The sequence below is a fragment of the Eucyclogobius newberryi genome, unplaced genomic scaffold (assembly GCF_026437365.1).
Source record: "Eucyclogobius newberryi isolate DKJ021-1_F unplaced genomic scaffold, fEucNew1.0.hap1 SCAF_6, whole genome shotgun sequence".
Lineage (NCBI taxonomy): Eukaryota > Metazoa > Chordata > Actinopteri > Gobiiformes > Gobiidae > Eucyclogobius > Eucyclogobius newberryi.
Window position 1 is genome coordinate 693621 of NW_027316278.1, and position 19380 is coordinate 713000.

At 50.2% G+C, this 19380-nt stretch overlaps 1 protein-coding gene across 1 annotated transcript in view; it reads left to right on the forward strand.

The window, feature by feature from the left end:
- Positions 1 to 718: 718 nt before the first annotated feature.
- Positions 719 to 19380, forward strand: part of snapc4 (small nuclear RNA activating complex, polypeptide 4) — a 53973-nt gene continuing 35311 nt past the window's right edge. The window contains exons 1-8 of the mRNA XM_072432864.1: positions 719 to 835; positions 7406 to 7514; positions 8504 to 8701; positions 10194 to 10243; positions 10366 to 10482; positions 16111 to 16236; positions 18938 to 19022; positions 19157 to 19238. Coding sequence (XP_072288965.1) covers positions 7406 to 7514; positions 8504 to 8701; positions 10194 to 10243; positions 10366 to 10482; positions 16111 to 16236; positions 18938 to 19022; positions 19157 to 19238 — 767 coding nt within the window. The 5' untranslated portion in view covers positions 719 to 835. The remainder of the gene's footprint in view (positions 836 to 7405; positions 7515 to 8503; positions 8702 to 10193; positions 10244 to 10365; positions 10483 to 16110; positions 16237 to 18937; positions 19023 to 19156; positions 19239 to 19380) is intronic.

Consider the following 19380-nt stretch of genomic DNA (forward strand, 5'->3'; position numbering starts at 1 on the left):
TGTTGGAATTCATGCGCAATTACTGTGAAATTCATGTGCAATCTATGTGCTGTCGTGACACATATTCATGTGCAATTACTGTCGTGATCACATGCAATGGTATTTATGTATTTATTTATTTGTCTATGGGAGTTTTTATTTATTTATAGTAGATCTTCTACTGAAAGTGTTTTTCAGACTTCCTATAAGTGATCTGTTCTTCTGTATCTACCTCTGTATCTACCTGCGTTGCACCAATGAAATTTCCCCATGTGGGACAATAAAGGAATATCTTATCTTAATACTCTGACATAATGTCAATCATCAATCCATTCATTTACTACCGCTTGTTCCTTTTCGGTTGGTGCAATATTCCCTATCCATACAACTGCTGTAAATAAGAGTGTTACTTACTATGTCCTTATGTTGTTGTGTTTTTAACTTCATGAGAATATCAGGTTTTCTTTTTTCTTTTGTAAGAGCTCCTCTATTAAGAGTGTTTTTTAAAGAAGTTATCTGTTCTTCACTTCTGTATATACTTGTGCGTTGTAACACTGATATTTCCCCACTGTGTGGACTTATAAAGGCTTATCTTATATGTAGCTTTATTTATAGTTTTTATGATTAAATATAATAAACTATGAATATTAAACTTCAATAGCTTTTTATTGTTTGGAGCAGCATTTGGCAGTATACGTTATGTTAATGTGATGTATTTTTTGGTTTATTCTTGTTTTATTGGTCCTTTTAAAGCTGCACATGTTGATTTAGGCGGAACTAAAGTGACAGCCGTTTGTTTGAGTCCGGAACCACAACAGCGGCGCACAGCGGGACCAGCCTTCGGACCTGACTCACGGTGCGGAACTTTCTTATTCTCTTTTACCGTTAAAACTCCGCAGTTTTACCTCTGCGTGATGATAAACCTGCGTGCACGGGCTCGGGGTCACGGTATATCCCCGGTAACGCGCGTGAAGCCCCGGTTTACCGCAAGAACACGCCCAGGACGCGCCGTATGCAAACGAGCCCCGCGCACCGGCGTTTCTCCGGCCCCGTGGGGGCCTCCGGGAGGGCTCCGGGGAGCCTCCGGCCCCGTGGGGCCTCACTCTCCGGGGGGCCTCTGGGATTTAAGGCTTAACAGAGAAACCGTGGACAGCCGCGGGGAAAGGTCCGTGACTTCAGTGACGTCACCGGGACAACGTTTCTGCTGCGTTCACGCGGAGGCGGAGCAATAATAACTAACGTCATATTTCTGGGTCTTCACTTCCGCCCTTCAACGCTCTTTAAAACAGTTGAACTGTGACACCACGTGACGTCATTCAGTGCTAATACAAGTTATGAGTTCATGTTTTGAACTTTGACAATTAATGGAATAATGGAGCGGGAGTGCGCATGCGCAGAAGCACACAACAGCCTCGCTGCTACACGTGCGTTTGTTTATTAGCTCGATAGCATCATCTCCCTCTCTTCTGAGCTCGAACTGTCTCTGTCTTCATTTTGTCCTGTCACTGAGGGAACTATATTATGATAGATCCATGCGCTTAGACACACACCGTCATATCGACCACACATGCGCAGCTAGGGAAACGTGTTGCAATGGGGACGAGCCAACGAGGCTGCAGGTGTGCCGTAGGTGCATCCTATGATTGACATGTGAATGAACTACTGTCCACGCCTCCAGGAAATGAGACACAGATTTGGTGCCAAAAATCCTCCATAATTCCTTTAAACTGAACAACAGAGTGGCCTTTTATTGTGGCCAGCCTTAAAGGTCCCATAACATGCTAAATCGACTTTCAGAGCTTTTAACCTTCTTACATTGCTATTTTGTGCTTCATATATGTCCCAGAGTGTTTTTTTGATTGATTCCCGCAGTTTTTAGCTTTATTACAGACTATCTTCTTTCCTCCAATCTCCAAACTGACGGGGGGTGGGGCAAGACCGCGTCATCATCCCCCCTCCCCCCTCTCCACCCCCCTCACCCTCCGCCCTCCCGATCTCTCTCTCTCTATCTCTATCTCTGAGATAGAGATAGAGAGAGAGATATATATATATATATAATGTCGGTGTAATCCCTCATTGGTCCAGGCGTGTTCCATAGTAGAAAAAGCTTCAGTTGTTTCATCTGGACTCAGTTTGAAAAAATAGATGTTTTGACTTCATCCAAGAGTCATTGTCAATAACAGAATTTAGGTCAAGAACTCCGATATTAATACTGTTCTGTGGTAAGACCCGCCCATTGGGAGGAGCCTTCCTGAAGTAGAAAGAGTTGTTTGTTTCAACAGAAACTCCCCCTTGTATCTACCGAGCCTATTCAGAATTTTAATGGCCTATTAGAATCCTCTTTGTCTTTGTGAGACCCTGGCTCAACCACCCTGAGGACCTGATTAGCATCTAAATGTCCTGGTCCTGGTCCTCTACCTTTCCAGGGGTTCAGTAACCCATTATAAATAACAGGAAGATTGAATCTTAGCCCTCCATTCCTGTTTAAAGAAGGTCTTTCTTTTTTAACAAAAATAGCTTCCTTGACTCCTCTTTCAAACCATCTTTTCTCCTGCTTAAAACCTTCACCTCACCGTCTTCAAACGAGTCACCGGTCAGAGGACACAGAGCAGAGAAGATTTGGAGAAGGAGCCTTATACAGATGCTCAGTGAAAGGATCCAGGAAAACAACGTCAGAATTGATAGATTGAAAGACAGAACAGGAACTTTACAGGAGAAATTAACCAGCATACTCCCTGAAGAAGCGTTCAAAAGAGTGCTGGATTTTACACAGACAGCACAAGAAGCACAGCACAGGAAGAGCAAAGAACGCCAAATCAAGAAGTTCAACATTCTTTTGAACAAAAAGAATGCAGGTGAGGTCGAGCTAGACATTAGGACTGAGACAGACAAATTAGTGACCAGCAAAAACAATTGGATTAAGAACCTATCAGATGGTGTCCTGACACAGGCAGAAAAGGAGGTGCTCTCTAAAGGTCTCAACTTTTCTGTCACCTCTAAACACATCCCTACAGAGGACTACATCACAGCCACTGAAACGGCAATTAGGAACAACAAAATGACTGAATCGGAGGCTGCAGACCTGAGGTTACGTGTCACAGCGACCCTGAAGAGTGCCAAACCGCCTCCTTCAAATATCACATCTGAAGAGGGAAAAGCACTTTCAGCACTGGAAAAAGATCATAGCATCAACATCCTCCAGCAGACAGGGGGCGCTGCACTGTGATTCTCAACGCAGCTGATTACGAAGCCAAAGTCCACACCCTCCTCGAGGACACGCCCACATACGAGCGCTTGAAAAGAGATCCGACCAATGGCTACAAGAAGAAAGTGATAGACTGTTTACAAAGGCTGGAAAAAGAGGAAGTGATGGACCGGCCTCTGTATTACAGACTGTATCCTGGTGAAGCCATGCCTTGCATTTATGGCCTTCCAAAAAGACACAAAAAGGAGGTTCCACTCAGACCCATAGTGTGCAGCACAGATTCCATCACCTACAATGTGGCCAAGCATTTAACAACTATATTGGCTCCGCTTGTGGGGAATTCGGTACATCATGTGGAAAACACGCACAACTTTGTGGATAAAGTGAAACATCTCCAACTGGACCCAGATGACCTCATGGTTTCATATGATGTTGTGTCCCTGTTCACCTGCATCTGACCGCTGACCTCTGATGCAGTAGCAGCAGTGAGGATCAGTCTGCAGGAAGACACCACCTACAGGAAAGGACCAAACTGACACCTGAACACATATGTAAACTGTTGGACATCTGTCTGAACACCACTTACTTTCAATTCCGGGGACAATTTTACAGACAGATTCATGGCTGTGCCATGGGCTCGCCCGTCTCTCCCATAGTGGCCAACCTGTACATGGAGCACTTTGAGAAGAAGGCACTGGCCTCATTCTCAGGCATAGCCCCAAAACTGTGGCTTTGCTATGTCGATGATACTTTTGTAACAATTAAGAAACAAGAGTTGGAAACCTTCTCTGAGCACATGAATGCTGTGGACCCACATATCAGGTTTACAAGAGAAGACGCTAAGGAGAATCGCTTGGCCTTTCTTGATTGTTCCACGATCAGAGGACGGGAAACTCCAAATAGAAGTATATAGGAAACCTACACACATGGACCAGTATCTGCTCTTTGGTTCCAACCACCCACTACAGCACAAGCTGGGTGTGATCAGAACCTTACAACACAGAGCTCAAGGTGTGCCCACCAGCTCAGAGGGCAAGAAGAAAGAGGAAAAACATGTCCGAAATGCCCTCTCAGCCTGTGGTTACCCCGCTTGGGCTCTCAACAGAGTGAAGAGAACCAAGAAGCAGGACAAAAGGGAAACTGAACAGAGAAGGAAGGGTGTTTCTATCCCTTATGTGTCTGGCCTGTCGGAAAAACACGAAGTCCCTGTTTATTTTAAACCAGGAAACACTTTAAGACAAAAACTGGTTCATCCTAAGGACAAGTTGCCGACTCAAAAACAGAGCAATGTAGTTTATTCGATCCAATGCAGTGAAGAAAGCTGTAAAGAACGTTACATAGGTGAGACGAAACAGCCTCTACACAAGAGGCTCTATCAGCACAGAAGAAATACAAGTTCAGGACCTCAGAGCGCCGTGCATCTCCATCTTGAAGCCTCTAATCACTCGTTTGAAGACGGTGAGGTGAAGGTTTTAAGCAGGAGAAAAGATGGTTTGAAAGAGGAGTCAAGGAAGCTATTTTTGTTAAAAAAGAAAGACCTTCTTTAAACAGAAATGGAGGGCTAAGGTTTAATCTTCCTGGTATCTATAATGGTATACTGAACCCCTGGAAAGGTAGAGGACCAGGACCAGGACATTCAGATGCTAATCGGGTCCTCAGGGTGGTTGAGCCAGGGTCTCACAAAGACAAAGAGGATTCTAATAGGCCATTAAAATTCTGAATAGGCTCGGTAGATACAAGGGGGAGTTTCTGTTGAAACAAACAACTCTTTCTACTTCAGGAAGGCTCCGCCCAATGGGCTGGACTTACCACAGAATAGTATAAATATCAGAGTTCTCAACCTAAATTCTTTTATTGACAATGACTCTTGGATGAGAGTCGAAACGTCTATTTTTTCTGAGTCCAGATGACTACAACAGAAGCTTTTTCTACTATATAGATCTATAGATATATATTTGTTCTGCGCACGCTGTAGAATAAACACCAGATTTATTTAGTCTCAAAGTAGGCTCTTTCTCACTCACTCGCGCGGAGCACACAGCTGTGGGGCTACGTCACGGGTTGGGCGGGGCACACACGCCCTCTGAGACTACGTCACGGGTTGGGCGGGGGAGCCAGATGGCTCTTCACAAGGGTGGGGGCGAATAGCAAACCAAGCCGTCTGCATTTCCGGGTTGGTGAGGGGGTCCAAGGTCTGGGTGATATTTCTTAACTATTATGTTAAGGGTGTTGCACAACCCTTATTATTATCAATTATACACTTAGGATAGACTACCAAACGTGAAAAAAGCATGTTATGGCACCTTTAAGCTACGTACAGACCGCTGCGGCCTAATCGCGCCCGACGCAGAATTTGACCGGACGCGCGCTATCGACGCCCCAGCCACAGCGCGCTTGAGCTCTCTGCACACATGCGCAGTAGAGGTGTAGTCGCATGAGCAGTGGAGTTGATGACGGTGTGCCCTTTCATTGTGTAAAATGGCGGATATCGAGAGTGTTGTTTTCACGTATTTGGTTTTCAAAACCCTCACACGGAGGCGCTGGTCTCTGTATTCCACTGTGAATACATGGCACAGCTCCTTTCTCCCACACGGCCACAATCAATCGTTCGTCTGCCGTTGTTGACGAGCAAGGAAAAAGTGGCGCTTCTTGGGGAATTCCACGGGGAATACTGGAAATGCGAGGGGAAATACGTACGTACGTACATCACTGGAGCTTCAGCTCTGATTGGCTGCTGCGGCGGCTGCTACGCTTCAGCTGCAGAGACCTCAACATATCTGAACGCGTAAACCGCATCGGCCGGCTCATACGCGCTCAAAGCGTCAAACGCACCAATCGCGCCGCAAAAACGAAGAAATCGGATAACGAAGGATAACGCACTACGTGCTCGACGCGCGTTTACTATAGACTTTGAATGTAAACTGGACGCTTCGGCGGTGTGGAACGGCCATTAGGCACACCGGTGCAACTAGTGTTGCCAACTACCTCAACCCCAAATGAGGGACACTTTCTTCCAACTGCTGACCAACAATAATGGAAAATGCAAGGTTTCATTAGTCATACCATAAACTTACCTAAACGCGCCGCTCTCATCTGCCTCTCACACGCCGCTCTCATCGGCCTCTCACGCGCCGCTCTCATCGGCCTCTCACGCGCCGCTCTCATCGGCCTCTCACACGCCGCTCTCATCGGCCTCTCACGCGCCGCTCTCACGCGCCGCTCTCATCGGCCTCTCACACGCCGCTCTCATCGGCCTCTCACACGCCGCTCTCATCGGCCTCTCACACGCCGCTCTCATCGGCCTCTCACGCGCCGCTCTCATCGGCCTCTCACACGCCGCTCTCATCGGCCTCTCACGCGCCGCTCTCACGCGCCGCTCTCATCGGCCTCTCACACGCCGCTCTCATCGGCCTCTCACGCGCCGCTCTCATCGGCCTCTCACGCGCCGCTCTCATCGGCCTCTCACGCGCCGCTCTCATCGGCCTCTCACGCGCCGCTCTCATCGGCCTCTCACGCGCCGCTCTCATCGGCCTCTCACGCGCCGCTCTCATCGACCTCTCACGCGCCGCTCTCATCGGCCTCTCACGCGCCGCTCTCATCGGCCTCTCACGCGCCGCTCTCATCGGCCTCTCACGCGCCGCTCTCATCGGCCTCTCACACGCCGCTCTCATCGGCCTCTCACGCGCCGCTCTCACGCGCCGCTCTCATCGGCCTCTCACACGCCGCTCTCATCGGCCTCTCACACGCCGCTCTCATCGGCCTCTCACACGCCGCTCTCATCGGCCTCTCACGCGCCGCTCTCATCGGCCTCTCACACGCCGCTCTCATCGGCCTCTCACGCGCCGCTCTCACGCGCCGCTCTCATCGGCCTCTCACGCGCCGCTCTCACGCGCCGCTCTCATCGGCCTCTCACACGCCGCTCTCATCGGCCTCTCACACGCCGCTCTCATCGGCCTCTCACACGCCGCTCTCATCGGCCTCTCACACGCCGCTCTCATCAGCCTCTCAAACTTCAATTTGGCAATTGGTTTTACGCACGTGTCCATATGAATCCATAACGTTATTGGAGCCGGACGGGACAAATCAAAATCAGGGGGAGGGGTTAGTCAGCGTCTGTGATGCTGTGGATGTTTGACTCTGTGTTCTATATTTGACCTGTGACCTTTGAGCCGTTGTTATTCTATATTTGACCTTTGACCGGTTCTATTTGGTCTCTTTCAGATGAGTGGACACTCTCTGGACGAGCAGAGGCTGCGACTGGAGAGAGAAGTGCAGCTTCTGGAGCAAAGTTTAACCAACGCAGCTCCATCACTGCTCAGCTCAGACTCAGGTAACCACGCCCCTCCAGGCTGTGACCACGCCCCTCCAGGCTGGGCCCACGCCCATTCAGGCTGTAACCACGCAACGAACCACACATAACTACCCACCAGGCCTCAAGGTCCAAAGAGCGACGCCCAAAGAGCGACGCCCAAAGAGCGACGCCCAAAGAGCGACGCCCAAAGAGCGACGCCCAAAGAGCGACGTCCAAAGAGCGACGCCCAAAGAGCGACGCCCAAAGAGCGACGTTCAAAGAGCAAAAGAGTGGCGACGGCCAAAGAGCGGCATCTCCATCTGTACAATTCAGATATGGAAAACACAGACAAAGTGTATCTTTCAACAAACATTTATTAACAGTTCAACTGTATTCAAACAGATAATCACTGAACTCAAGAGACGAAGGACTCTCAACACGTCCTTTTCCTGGGACATCTTAAATTTATAATTGTATTTGTATATAGATATGTATTTCTGAAATTTTGTGTACACTGTAAATTTATGTAAACATGTGAAACTTTAATAAAGTTGTTTAAAAACGCAAAGAGAGACGTCCAAAGAAGAGCGACGACGTCCAAAGAAGAGCGACGACGTCCAAAGAAGAGCGACGACGTCCAAAGAAGAGCGACGACGTCCAAAGAGCGACGACGTCCAAAGAAGAGCGACGACGTCCAAAGAGCGACGACACCCAAAGAGCGGCGACGCCCAAAGAGCGGCGCCCAAAGAGCGACACCCTAAAAGCGAAAGAGCGACACCCAAAAAGCGAAAGAGCGACACCCAAAAAGCGAAAGAGCGACACCCAAAAAGCGAAAGAGCGACGCCCAAAAAGCGAAAGAGCGACGCCCAAAGAGCGAAAGAGCGACGCCCAAAGAGTGAAAGAGCGACGCCCAAAGAGCGACGTCCAAAGTTAGATTTTAGACTTGTGTTTGGCCTAAGTGTCGATAATCGTGTAGAATGGTGATGTTTCTTCTCACAATAATGATATATTCTTCTGTCTCTGTACAGACGAGTCCGACAGCTCCGAGGACTCCACTGAAGCCCAGGATCCTGACCAGAACCTGCCCAGACCTGGACCTGGACCCGGATCTGGATCTGGGTCTGGGTCTGATCTGCTGCTGGAGCAAAGAGAACTCCTCCACCGAGAGATCCAGGAACTAGAGAAGAGTCTGGGAACAAACGCCTCCATCCCTGAAGAACACACAGGTTTAGTCCTGCTTTAGTCCCGCTTTAGACCCGCTTTAGACCCGCTTTAGACCTGCTTTAGACCCGCTTTAGACCCGCTTTAGACCCGCTTTAGACCTGCTTTAGACCCGCTTTAGACCTGCTTTAGACCCGCTTTAGACCTGCTTTAGACCCGCTTTAGACCCGCTTTAGTCCCGCTTTAGTCCCGCTTTAGTCCCGCTTTAGTCCTGCTTTAGACCTGGTTTAGTCCTGCTTTAGTCCTGCTTTAGTCCTGCTTTAGACCCGCTTTAGACCCGCTTTAGACCTGCTTTAGACCCGCTTTAGACCTGCTTTAGACCCGCTTTAGACCTGCTTTAGACCCGCTTTAGACCCGCTTTAGTCCCGCTTTAGTCCCGCTTTAGTCCCGCTTTAGTCCTGCTTTAGACCTGGTTTAGTCCTGCTTTAGTCCTGCTTTAGTCCTGCTTTAGACCTGTTTTAGACCTGCTTTAGACCTGTTTTAGTCCTGCTTTAGACCTGCTTTAGTCCTGCTTTAGACCTGTTTTAGACCTCCTTTAGTCCTGCTTTAGACCTGCTTTAGTCCCGCTTTAGTCCTGCTTTAGTCCCGCTTTAGTCCCGCTTTAGTCCCGCTTTAGTCCTGCTTTAGACCTGCTTTAGTCCCGCTTTAGACCCGCTTTAGACCTGCTTTAGACCTGCTTTAGTCCTGCTTTAGTCCTGCTTTAGTCCTGCTTTAGACCTGTTTTAGTCCTGCTTTAGTCCTGCTTTAGACCTGTTTTAGACCTGCTTTAGTCCTGCTTTAGTCCTGCTTTAGACCTGCTTTAGACCTGCTTTAGTCCCGCTTTAGTCCCGCTTTAGACCCGCTTTAGTCCTGCTTTAGTCCTGCTTTAGTCCTGCTTTAGTCCTGCTTTAGTCCTGCTTTAGACCTGTTTTAGACCTGTTTTAGTCCTGCTTTAGACCTGCTTTAGTCCTGTTTTAGACCTCCTTTAGACCTGCTTTAGTCCCGCTTTAGTCCTGCTTTAGTCCCGCTTTAGTCCCGCTTTAGACCCGCTTTAGTCCCGCTTTAGTCCCGCTTTAGTCCCGCTTTAGACCTGCTTTAGTCCCGCTTTAGACCCGCTTTAGACCTGCTTTAGACCTGCTTTAGTCCTGCTTTAGTCCTGCTTTAGTCCTGCTTTAGACCTGCTTTAGTCCTGCTTTAGACCTGCTTTAGTCCCGCTTTAGTCCTGCTTTAGTCCCGCTTTAGTCCCGCTTTAGACCCGCTTTAGTCCCGCTTTAGTCCCGCTTTAGTCCTGCTTTAGACCTGCTTTAGTCCTGTTTTAGACCTGCTTTAGTCCTGCTTTAGTCCTGCTTTAGTCCTGCTTTAGACCTGCTTTAGTCCTGCTTTAGACCTGCTTTAGTCCCGCTTTAGTCCCGCTTTAGTCCCGCTTTAGTCCCGCTTTAGTCCTGCTTTAGACCTGCTTTAGTCCCGCTTTAGAGCCGCTTTAGTCCTGTTTCAGTTCTTTGTGTTTGTGTGTTTCAGATGAAGAGCAGAGCAGCAGTGATGATGATGATGATGATGATAATGATGAGGTCAGTTCTGGATCTTCAGTTTAAGTTGTGACAAACCATTCTCAAACTGAGGTCCCCGAGCTGCACAGGGCGAGGGACCAAACACGTGTTCCTCTGCTCTAAACGTGAACGTGGTGTTTCAGCTGGAGCTTCCTGCGTCGCTCGAGTCGTGTCTTCAGATGAACCTGGTCTATCAGCAGGTCATCCAGGAGACACTGGACCAACTGGAGACTCTTCTGCACCAGAACACCCAACAACAGGTGAGGAGTACCTAGAGCGCCCAACAGCAGGTGAGGAGCGCCCAACAGCAGGTGAGGAGCGCCCAACAGCAGGTGAGGAGCGCCCAACAGCAGGTGAGGAGCGCCCAACAGCAGGTGAGGAGCGCCCAACAGCAGGTGAGGAGCGCCCAACAGGTGAAGAGTACCCAGAGCGCCCAACAGCAGGTGAGGAGCGCCCAACAGCAGGTGAGGAGCGCCCAACAGCAGGTGAGGAGCGCCCAACAGCAGGTGAGGAGCGCCCAACAGCAGGTGAGGAGCGCCCAACAGCAGGTGAGGAGCGCCCAACAGGTGAAGAGTACCCAGAGCGCCCAACAGCAGGTGAGGAGCGCCCAACAGCAGGTGAGGAGCGCCCAACAGCAGGTGAGGAGCGCCCAACAGGTGAAGAGTACCCAGAGCGCCCAACAGCAGGTGAGGAGCGCCCAACAGCAGGTGAGGAGCGCCCAACAGCAGGTGAGGAGCGCCCAACAGCAGGTGAGGAGCGCCCAACAGCAGGTGAGGAGCGCCCAACAGCAGGTGAGGAGCGCCCAACAGCAGGTGAGGAGCGCCCAACAGCAGGTGAGGAGCGCCCAACAGCAGGTGAGGAGCGCCCAACAGCAGGTGAAGAGCGCCCAACAGGTGAGGAGTACCACCGGCTTCACCACGAGCGGCACGCACCACGAGCGAGCGGCGCCGCTTCTCCTCCGCTGCACCGGCGTTTCCACGCCCGAACACCGGCTCCGCGCTCCCGCACCCGCCGCCCCGGAGGTCTGTACCTGGGCGAAGGTGTGGCCCCAGCCCGCCACAGGAGCAGACACGGAGAGCGGGGCACCGGCTCCACCCGGAGAAAAGCAGCCCCACACAACCAAGGTACAGCCCTGTTTCTCTGCTTTCCCCGCTCCACAGACGGGGGCGATCTGGTCACAAAACTGGACTCAAATGCGTCTTGATTGGGCTAGAGCAACGCCGGCGTCTGGTATGTGGACTGCCGCTTCTGTCCCAACGTCTTTGTTTTGTTAGTCGTTTCCATTGTTTTGTTTTGTTCCCGCGTCTCTGTGTTGTCTTCTGTCTACATCCCTGTTCCTTAACTTCATCGGACATTACTGCACCGTCCATCGCTCATCTCCTCCCTCACTCCTGGACTATCTACTGCCCTAGCCGCCAGCTAACAGCTGGCTTAACACCTGCGGAGGTCCGTCATGGTATCGCGGGGCCTCCCTGCTGTGCAGACAAGGTCTGGGGCAACCAACGCCACTCACTCCACCAGCTTCAACACCCGGTCCACTGCTGCTTTTTCACAACTCTCTGCCCACCAGCTTCTAGTTAACCAGCCTCTAGCCACCGCCAACATTCTAACTGGATTACTCTCATCTGCTGCTACGTTCCATCTCCTCCTCGGACTATCACTCCCGCGCCTCCAGGCCACCGCTCCACCAACTTCTCGCCTACTCACCTACACCGCTGCTGACCTTCACCTCCTCAACCATAACCACCGTCTCCCAGCTGCTGCTGCCTCTGCAGCTAGCTCAGCTGGGATCCTTCGCCGGCCCCGCTACATCCACAGGGGCTCTGGTCTCTCCCATAACCAACACTCCAACGACGGCTCACCTATCCCCTCACTCTGGACTAGTTTTCGCCCCCCCGTCACCCCCACCTGCCGCACTGCCAACCTCAGCAACCTCCGCCCCCCCACCCCTGCGCCCCCATCCATCTCCGCGCCCCCATCCATCTCCCTTGCACTGCTGAACTGCCGCTCCCTCTCCAACAAATCACCTGTTATATCTGAACTGCTACTGGACAATAACATTGACCTGCTTCTCCTCTGTGAAACATGGCAACAGCCCCTGGACTTCTATGCTCTCAACCAAGCCACTCCCTCCAACTACACTTACACTGCCAAACCCCGCCTCTCCGGGCGTGGGGGAGGTCTTGCTGTTATTCATAACAAATCTACATCCATCACTGAACTGAACCTCAACCTTCCATCCATCTCATCATTTGAATACCTCGCCTTCTCCCTCCCCAACTCTATCACCGCTATCCTGATCTATCGTCCCCCAAAGCCCCACCCCTCTTTCCTCACTGAATTGTCTGAACTCCTCACCATCGCATCCTCTCTCTCTGCCCGCCTCCTACTCACTGGTGACTTCAACATCCACATTGACTGCCCCAACGGCCCACTGACATCCGACTTCCTCTCTCTCCTGGACTGCTTCTATCTCACCCAACATATTGACTTCCCCACCCATACCAAAGGCCACACTCTGGACTTAGTCTGTTCCTCTCTCCTACCCATATCTAAGCCCCACCCCCTCCCCTTCCCACTCTCTGATCATCTCTGCATCCTTTTCTCCGCCCCCCTACCCTCGCCCCACAAGCCCAAAAAACACACCATCACCTACCGCAATATCAAGTCAGTCAACCCCCTCACGCTCTCCCAGCTCATATCCTCTGCTTTCCCCCCTGACTCCCCCCCCTCTTCCCCCGACGACTATGCTGTCATGCTCAACACCACCCTCTCCTTACTCCCTTGACTCCCTAGCCCCCTGGAAAACCTCCTCCATCTCATACATCAACCCCGCCCCCTGGTACACCCCTGAACTCCGCACCATGAAGCAGACTGGCCGCCAACTCGAACGACTCCTCAAAAGAACCCGCCTCACCGTCCACGCCGAAGCTTTCAAATTACACATCTCCTCCTACCGTGACGCTCTCCAAGCCGCCAAATCTGCCCACCTCTCCACCCTCATCAACAGCTCCCACCGGAGCCCTCGCACCCTGTTCTCCACCGTCAACAAGCTGCTCCAGCCACCGGACATCCCTCCACCCTCCTCCCCTGACCTCTGCAACTCTTTCCTCCTTGCCTTCAATGACAAAATTTCCAAAATCAACAGCTCCATGACTGCCGTCTCCATTAACTCCATCACCACCCCCACCCCTGCCCCCCCTCCTCTCCCTGACCACCCACCCTTCCCTCCCCTCACCACCTTCTCCTCTGTTAACTCCTCTCATATCATAGACCTCATCACCGCTTCCAAAACCACCACCTGCTCTCTCGACCCCCTCCCAACGACTCTAACCAAGGCCTGCCTCCCTGCTCTCATCCCCCATCTCACCACCCTCTTCAACCAGTCTTTATCCCTCGGCCATGTTCCTTCCATCTACAAACTGGCCTCCATCACCCCCATCCTCAAAAAACCCACCCTAGACTCCGCCAACCTCTCCAACTACCGCCCCATCTCCAACCTGCCGTTCCTCTCAAAAACGCTGGAACGCATCGTCGCCGCCCAACTTCACACCCACCTCCAGTCAAACAACCTCTATGAACCCCTCCAATCTGGCTCCGCCCACTTCACAGCACTGAAACAGCCCTGGTCAAAGTACTCAACGATCTCCTCACCTCTGCAGACTCCGGGGCCCTCAACATCCTGTTACTACTAGACCTCAGCGCAGCCTTTGACACTATAAACCATTCCATCCTCCTACAAAGGCTGCGGTAACTGGGTGTTGAGGGCTCTGCACTTGACTGGCTCACATCCTACCTCACCAACAGGCAAGAGTTCATTTCCCTCTCCGGTCACTCATCCACCCTCTCCCCAGTAACGCAGGGGGTCCCCCAGGGCTCAGTCCTCGGCCCCCTCCTCTTCATCTGCTACATCTTCCCCCTTGGTCACATCCTCCGCCAACTCAACCTGGACTTTCACTGCTACGCTGACGACACCCAGATATACCTCACCACCAAATCCACCCAAAACCCTCCCCTCAGCCACATTGAAACCTGCATCTCTACAATAAAATCATGGCTCACTCTCAACTTCCTCAAACTGAACAGTGACAAAACAGAGCTCCTCCTCATTGGCACCAAATCCACTCTCAATAAAACTGGTCCCTTTTCACTCAGCATCGACACCTCGACCATCACCCCCTCTACCCTGGTACGCAATCTCGGTGTCATCATGGACCCCACCCTCTCCTTCACTCCCCATGTCAGCCACATCGTCAAGACCTCATACTTCCACCTCCGCCGCATCGCCAAAATCCAACACTGCCTCACCCTCCCCGCTGCTGAATCCCTCATCCAGGCCATCATCTCCTCCCGCCTCCACTACTGCACCTCCCTCGTCACTGGCATCTCCTCCCATTCCCTCCACAGACTCCAAATGGTCCAAAACTCCGCTGCCCGCCTCCTCACCCACACCCGCCTCCTCACCCACACCCGCCTCCTCACCCACACCCGCCTCCTCACCCACACCCTCCTCCTCACCCACACCCGCCTCCTCACCCACACCCTCCTCCTCACCCACACCCGGTCCCGTGATCACATCACTCCCGTTCTCCGCTCTCTCCACTCTCTCCCCATCAAGCAGCGCATAAACTTTAAAATACTCCTCCTCACCTTCAAAGCTCTTCACCACCTTACCCCCCCCCTACCTGTCTGACCTCCTCATCCCCCACCGCCCCACCCGAGCTCTCCGATCCTCCTCCTCTCTCACCCTGACTGCACCAACATCCCGACTCAAAAGTTTTGGCGACAGAGCATTCTCCCGAGCAGCACCCCGACTCTGGAACTCCCTCCCCCAACCTGTCCCACTCTCCCTCACTCACAACATTCAAATCCCGCCTAAAAACATACCTCTTCACCCAAGCCTATGACCTCCCCTACCCCTAGCCTCCTCTACCCCATTGCCTACTCTTCTACCCCCTGTTACATCCCCATCTTTTTCTCTCTACTTCTTCTGTCTTGTTCATTTTATCTGTATATTAATGTGTTCTGTACGTGTTGTCCCCCCTGTCTGTAAATACCCCCCCCCCCCATTTTTTATTATGTTCAGCGTCTTTGGGTCACTGAAAAGCGCTATATAAATAAAAGTAATTATTATTATTATTATTATTATTATTATTATTATTATTATTTACCCAGAGCGCCCAACAGTAGGTGAGGAGCGCCCAACAGTAGGTGAGGAGCGCCCAACAGTAGGTGAGGAGCGCCCAACAGTAGGTGAAGAGCGCCCAACAGGTGAGGTGTACCCAGAGCGCCCAACAGCAGGTGAGGAGCGCCCAACAGGTGAGGAGCGCCCAACAGGTGAGGAGCGCCCAACAGGTGAGGAGCGCCCAACAGGTGAGGAGTACCCAGAGCGCCCAACAGCAGGTAAGGAGTACCCAGAGCGCCCAACAGCAGGTGAGGAGCGCCCAACAGCAGGTGAGGAGCGCCCAACAGGTAAAGAGTACCCAGAGCGCCCAACAGCAGGTGAGGATTGCCCAACAGCAGGTGAGGAGTACCCAGAGCGCCCAACAGCAGGTGAGGAGCGCCCAACAGCAGGTGAGGAGCGCCCAACAGCAGGTGAGGAGCGCCCAACAGGTGAGGAGCGCCCAGAGCGCCCAACAGCAGGTGAGGAGCGCCCAGCAGGTGAGGAGTACCCAGAGCGCCCAACAGCAGGTGAGGAGCGCCCAACAGCAGGTGAGGAGCGCCCAACAGCAGGTGAGGAGCGCCCAACAGCAGGTGAGGAGCGCCCAACAGCAGGTGAGGAGCGCCCAACAGCAGGTGAGGAGCGCCCAACAGCAGGTGAGGAGCGCCCAACAGCAGGTGAGGAGCTGCATCTGGTTGTTACAGTAGTGCTGGTGTTTGTGTTGCAGAAGGAGCTCATGGTCCAGTTGTCTGGTTCTGACCAGTCCAAACCTGGAGGTGCTGACCACGCCCCCTCAAACCTGTACCTGGGGAACTTCCTCAAGCCGTACTTCAAGGACAGAGTCACTGGACTGGTAATGATGAGCACAACATGTTCAGACATTTAGAAGGTCAGGTCAGAGTCTGAAACCAAAGCACAAGAGACACATGTGACCAGACTCATGAACTAAATATGAAATATAGTGTTTATCACAGGCTCCTAGAACATCTCATTATGAGCCCTTGTTAGGCCCGAGCGCCACAAGCTGGGCGCGAAGCGCTCGCCCACTTCCAAACACTCACTAACGCACTCCTTCACTCACGCACGCCCCGTGCAGACTAATTAGTAGTAGGAAAATGGAACATTACCGTTGTAAACGGGCAAAGCCCGTGCAAAAGTGTGCATTAAACGAGCACTTCGCGGTCGTCATCTCAATGTAAAGCACTCATTTGCGCTAAGTACCTCACGAATACGTTCCCCATCTCTTGCATGTTCCGTTCATATAAACATGTAATGCAAAAATTTAACATTATTACTGTATAGAGGGCCAAAAACACAAAGTGGGCGGAGCCCACTCAAAATTAACGAAAGTACCCGTCAGTGACCAGGGACCCACACCATGAGGTAGGAAAGCGCGAGCGCTTTCCGAAAATGTATAGTTTATGATATTTGAAAAATGGGAAACATTGTTTTCGCATCGGAATATTATTCTTTCTTCTTCTTTCTTCTTCTCGGGACCAACCCCCCTATTTTTCACCCAGTGAACATTGACAAAAAGTCACAAAAATGTTCACACCTCTAAAAATCGTGCCTCTCTACATTCTGGCTATTTCCCTTTTCTAAAATAAAAAGAATTGGCGCGTCAGCGCCCCCAAATGTACCAAAAATGCATTGAGAGATAGGAAATGACCCAAAAAAAATCTGATCGTAGAATCATGAAATTTGGCGCAGAGATAGATGGTGACAAGAGAAGTAAAAAATATTATTACGGCAACGCCGTCCGCCCAACTAAATGTCGGCCATATTGCTTTAAAAATGGCTAAACATGACTTCGGAGTTTTTCCAAATGTCGTACTTTTATGAACTCCTCTCAGGGCGTTGGCCCTAAAAAGCTGAAATTGTGTGAAAATGCTACTGAGGAGTGGGACATCAAAAGTTATTCAAATGACATTGACCCTGTCACGGTCTCTGTGCGGCGAAGCCACAAACTGTAGCTAGAATTTCAGAAATTTCCCAAATTTTATTTGCTGTCGTTTACACAGATAAAGTCCAAATTGCGTCAAATTAGAATCAGTTGTTAAACTCTTTGCCCTAAACCTACTTGAAGTGAAATAAATTCATTTGGAGCCACAGCGCCCCCTACAGATTTTATATGGAGGTTAAATGTTTAGTTTTGCGAAATTATATGAAATTTGACACACAACTCAATTTTAGCCCCATCAAAAAAGTCAATGAGACTCATGTCATAATTGTTATGGCGTTGCCGTAACGATGACCGAAACCTCCCATGTTATTCCAATGGGGAAATCGCCAGAACATGTTTACACTTTATACTTTCACAAACTCCTCCCAGGGCGTCAGCCCTATTAACCTGAAATTTGGTGAGACTCATCTTCAGGGGTGGACCATCAAAAGTTATCCACATTTTTATTCAAAGAGTCACGGTGTCAGTGCGGCAGAGCCGCACATTTTGCCAAGAATTCAAAATAAAATTGCTTTTTGATGGTAAAACAAAGGGGAGAAGATGTGACAGCGTCACAGATTCAGCAGTAGGCGTAATAAAAGGACCATTGGGGCGCGTTAGCGCCCCCTCCTCTTGCGGCGTGGCGGCGGCTTGGCGAGGGCCGATCATTGCCGCTTGCGGCTTTAATTTTAAATGTTATATAACAGACCCATATAATACTCCTCATACTAATACTCCTCATACTAATACTCCTCATACTAATACTCCTCATACTAATACTCCTCATACTTATACTCCTCATACTAATACTCCTCATACTAATACTCCTCATACTTATACTCCTCATACTAATACTCCTCATACTTATACTCCTCATACTAATACTCCTCATACTAATACTCCTCATACTTATACTCCTCATACTAATACTCCTCATACTTATACTCCTCATACTAATACTCCTCATACTAATACTCCTCATACTAATACTCCTCATACTTATACTCCTCATACTAATACTCCTCATACTTATACTCCTCATACTAATACTCCTCATACTTATACTCCTCATACTAATACTCCTCATACTAATACTCCTTATACTCCTCATACTAATACTCCTCATACTTATACTCCTCATACTAATACTCCTCATACTAATACTCCTCATACTAATACTCCTCATACTAATACTCCTCATACTTATACTCCTCATACTAATACTCCTCATACTTATACTCCTCATACTTATACTCCTCATACTAATACTCCTTATACTCCTCATACTAATACTCCTCATACTTATACTCCTCATACTAATACTCCTCATACTAATACTCCTCATACTAATACTCCTCATACTTATACTCCTCATACTTATACTCCTCATACTAATACTCCTCATACTTATACTCCTCATACTTATACTCCTCATACTAATACTCCTTATACTCCTCATACTAATACTCCTCATACTAATACTCCTTATACTCCTCATACTAATACTCCTCATACTTATACTCCTCATACTAATACTCCTCATACTAATACTCCTCATACTAATACTCCTCATACTTATACTCCTCATACTAATACTCCTCCTCCTCCACAGGGGCCTCCAGCAAACCAGGAGACCAAAGAGAGGAACAGTCGCATGGTGGGAAGTCTGGACGACAAGAGGCTCAAGAGCAAACGCTGTGAGAGGGAGAACACGAGGGGGGAGAGAGGGCGAGGGGAGAACACTTACATTAACATGTCGGAGCATTGTTTATCTTTGGACAGTCTCATTCCCGTGTTATTAGTTGTGTGTGTGTGTGTGTGTGAGTTCCAGGGGAGGGCTGGCAGAAGGTGCTGCTGATTCATGCTGTGTCTAGAGACCGACTGAGGAAACTCAGCCAACCCAAGCTCTCCAGGTATAAACTCACCTGAACATCGCCCGAACATTGCATAAATGTCGCCCAAACGTGGCCCTAAAGCTCCCAAAGCTCAGAGCCACTTGTAGGTTCATGTTTCACTCGTGTGTTGTAGGTTGGACTCTTGTAGGTTCATGTTTCA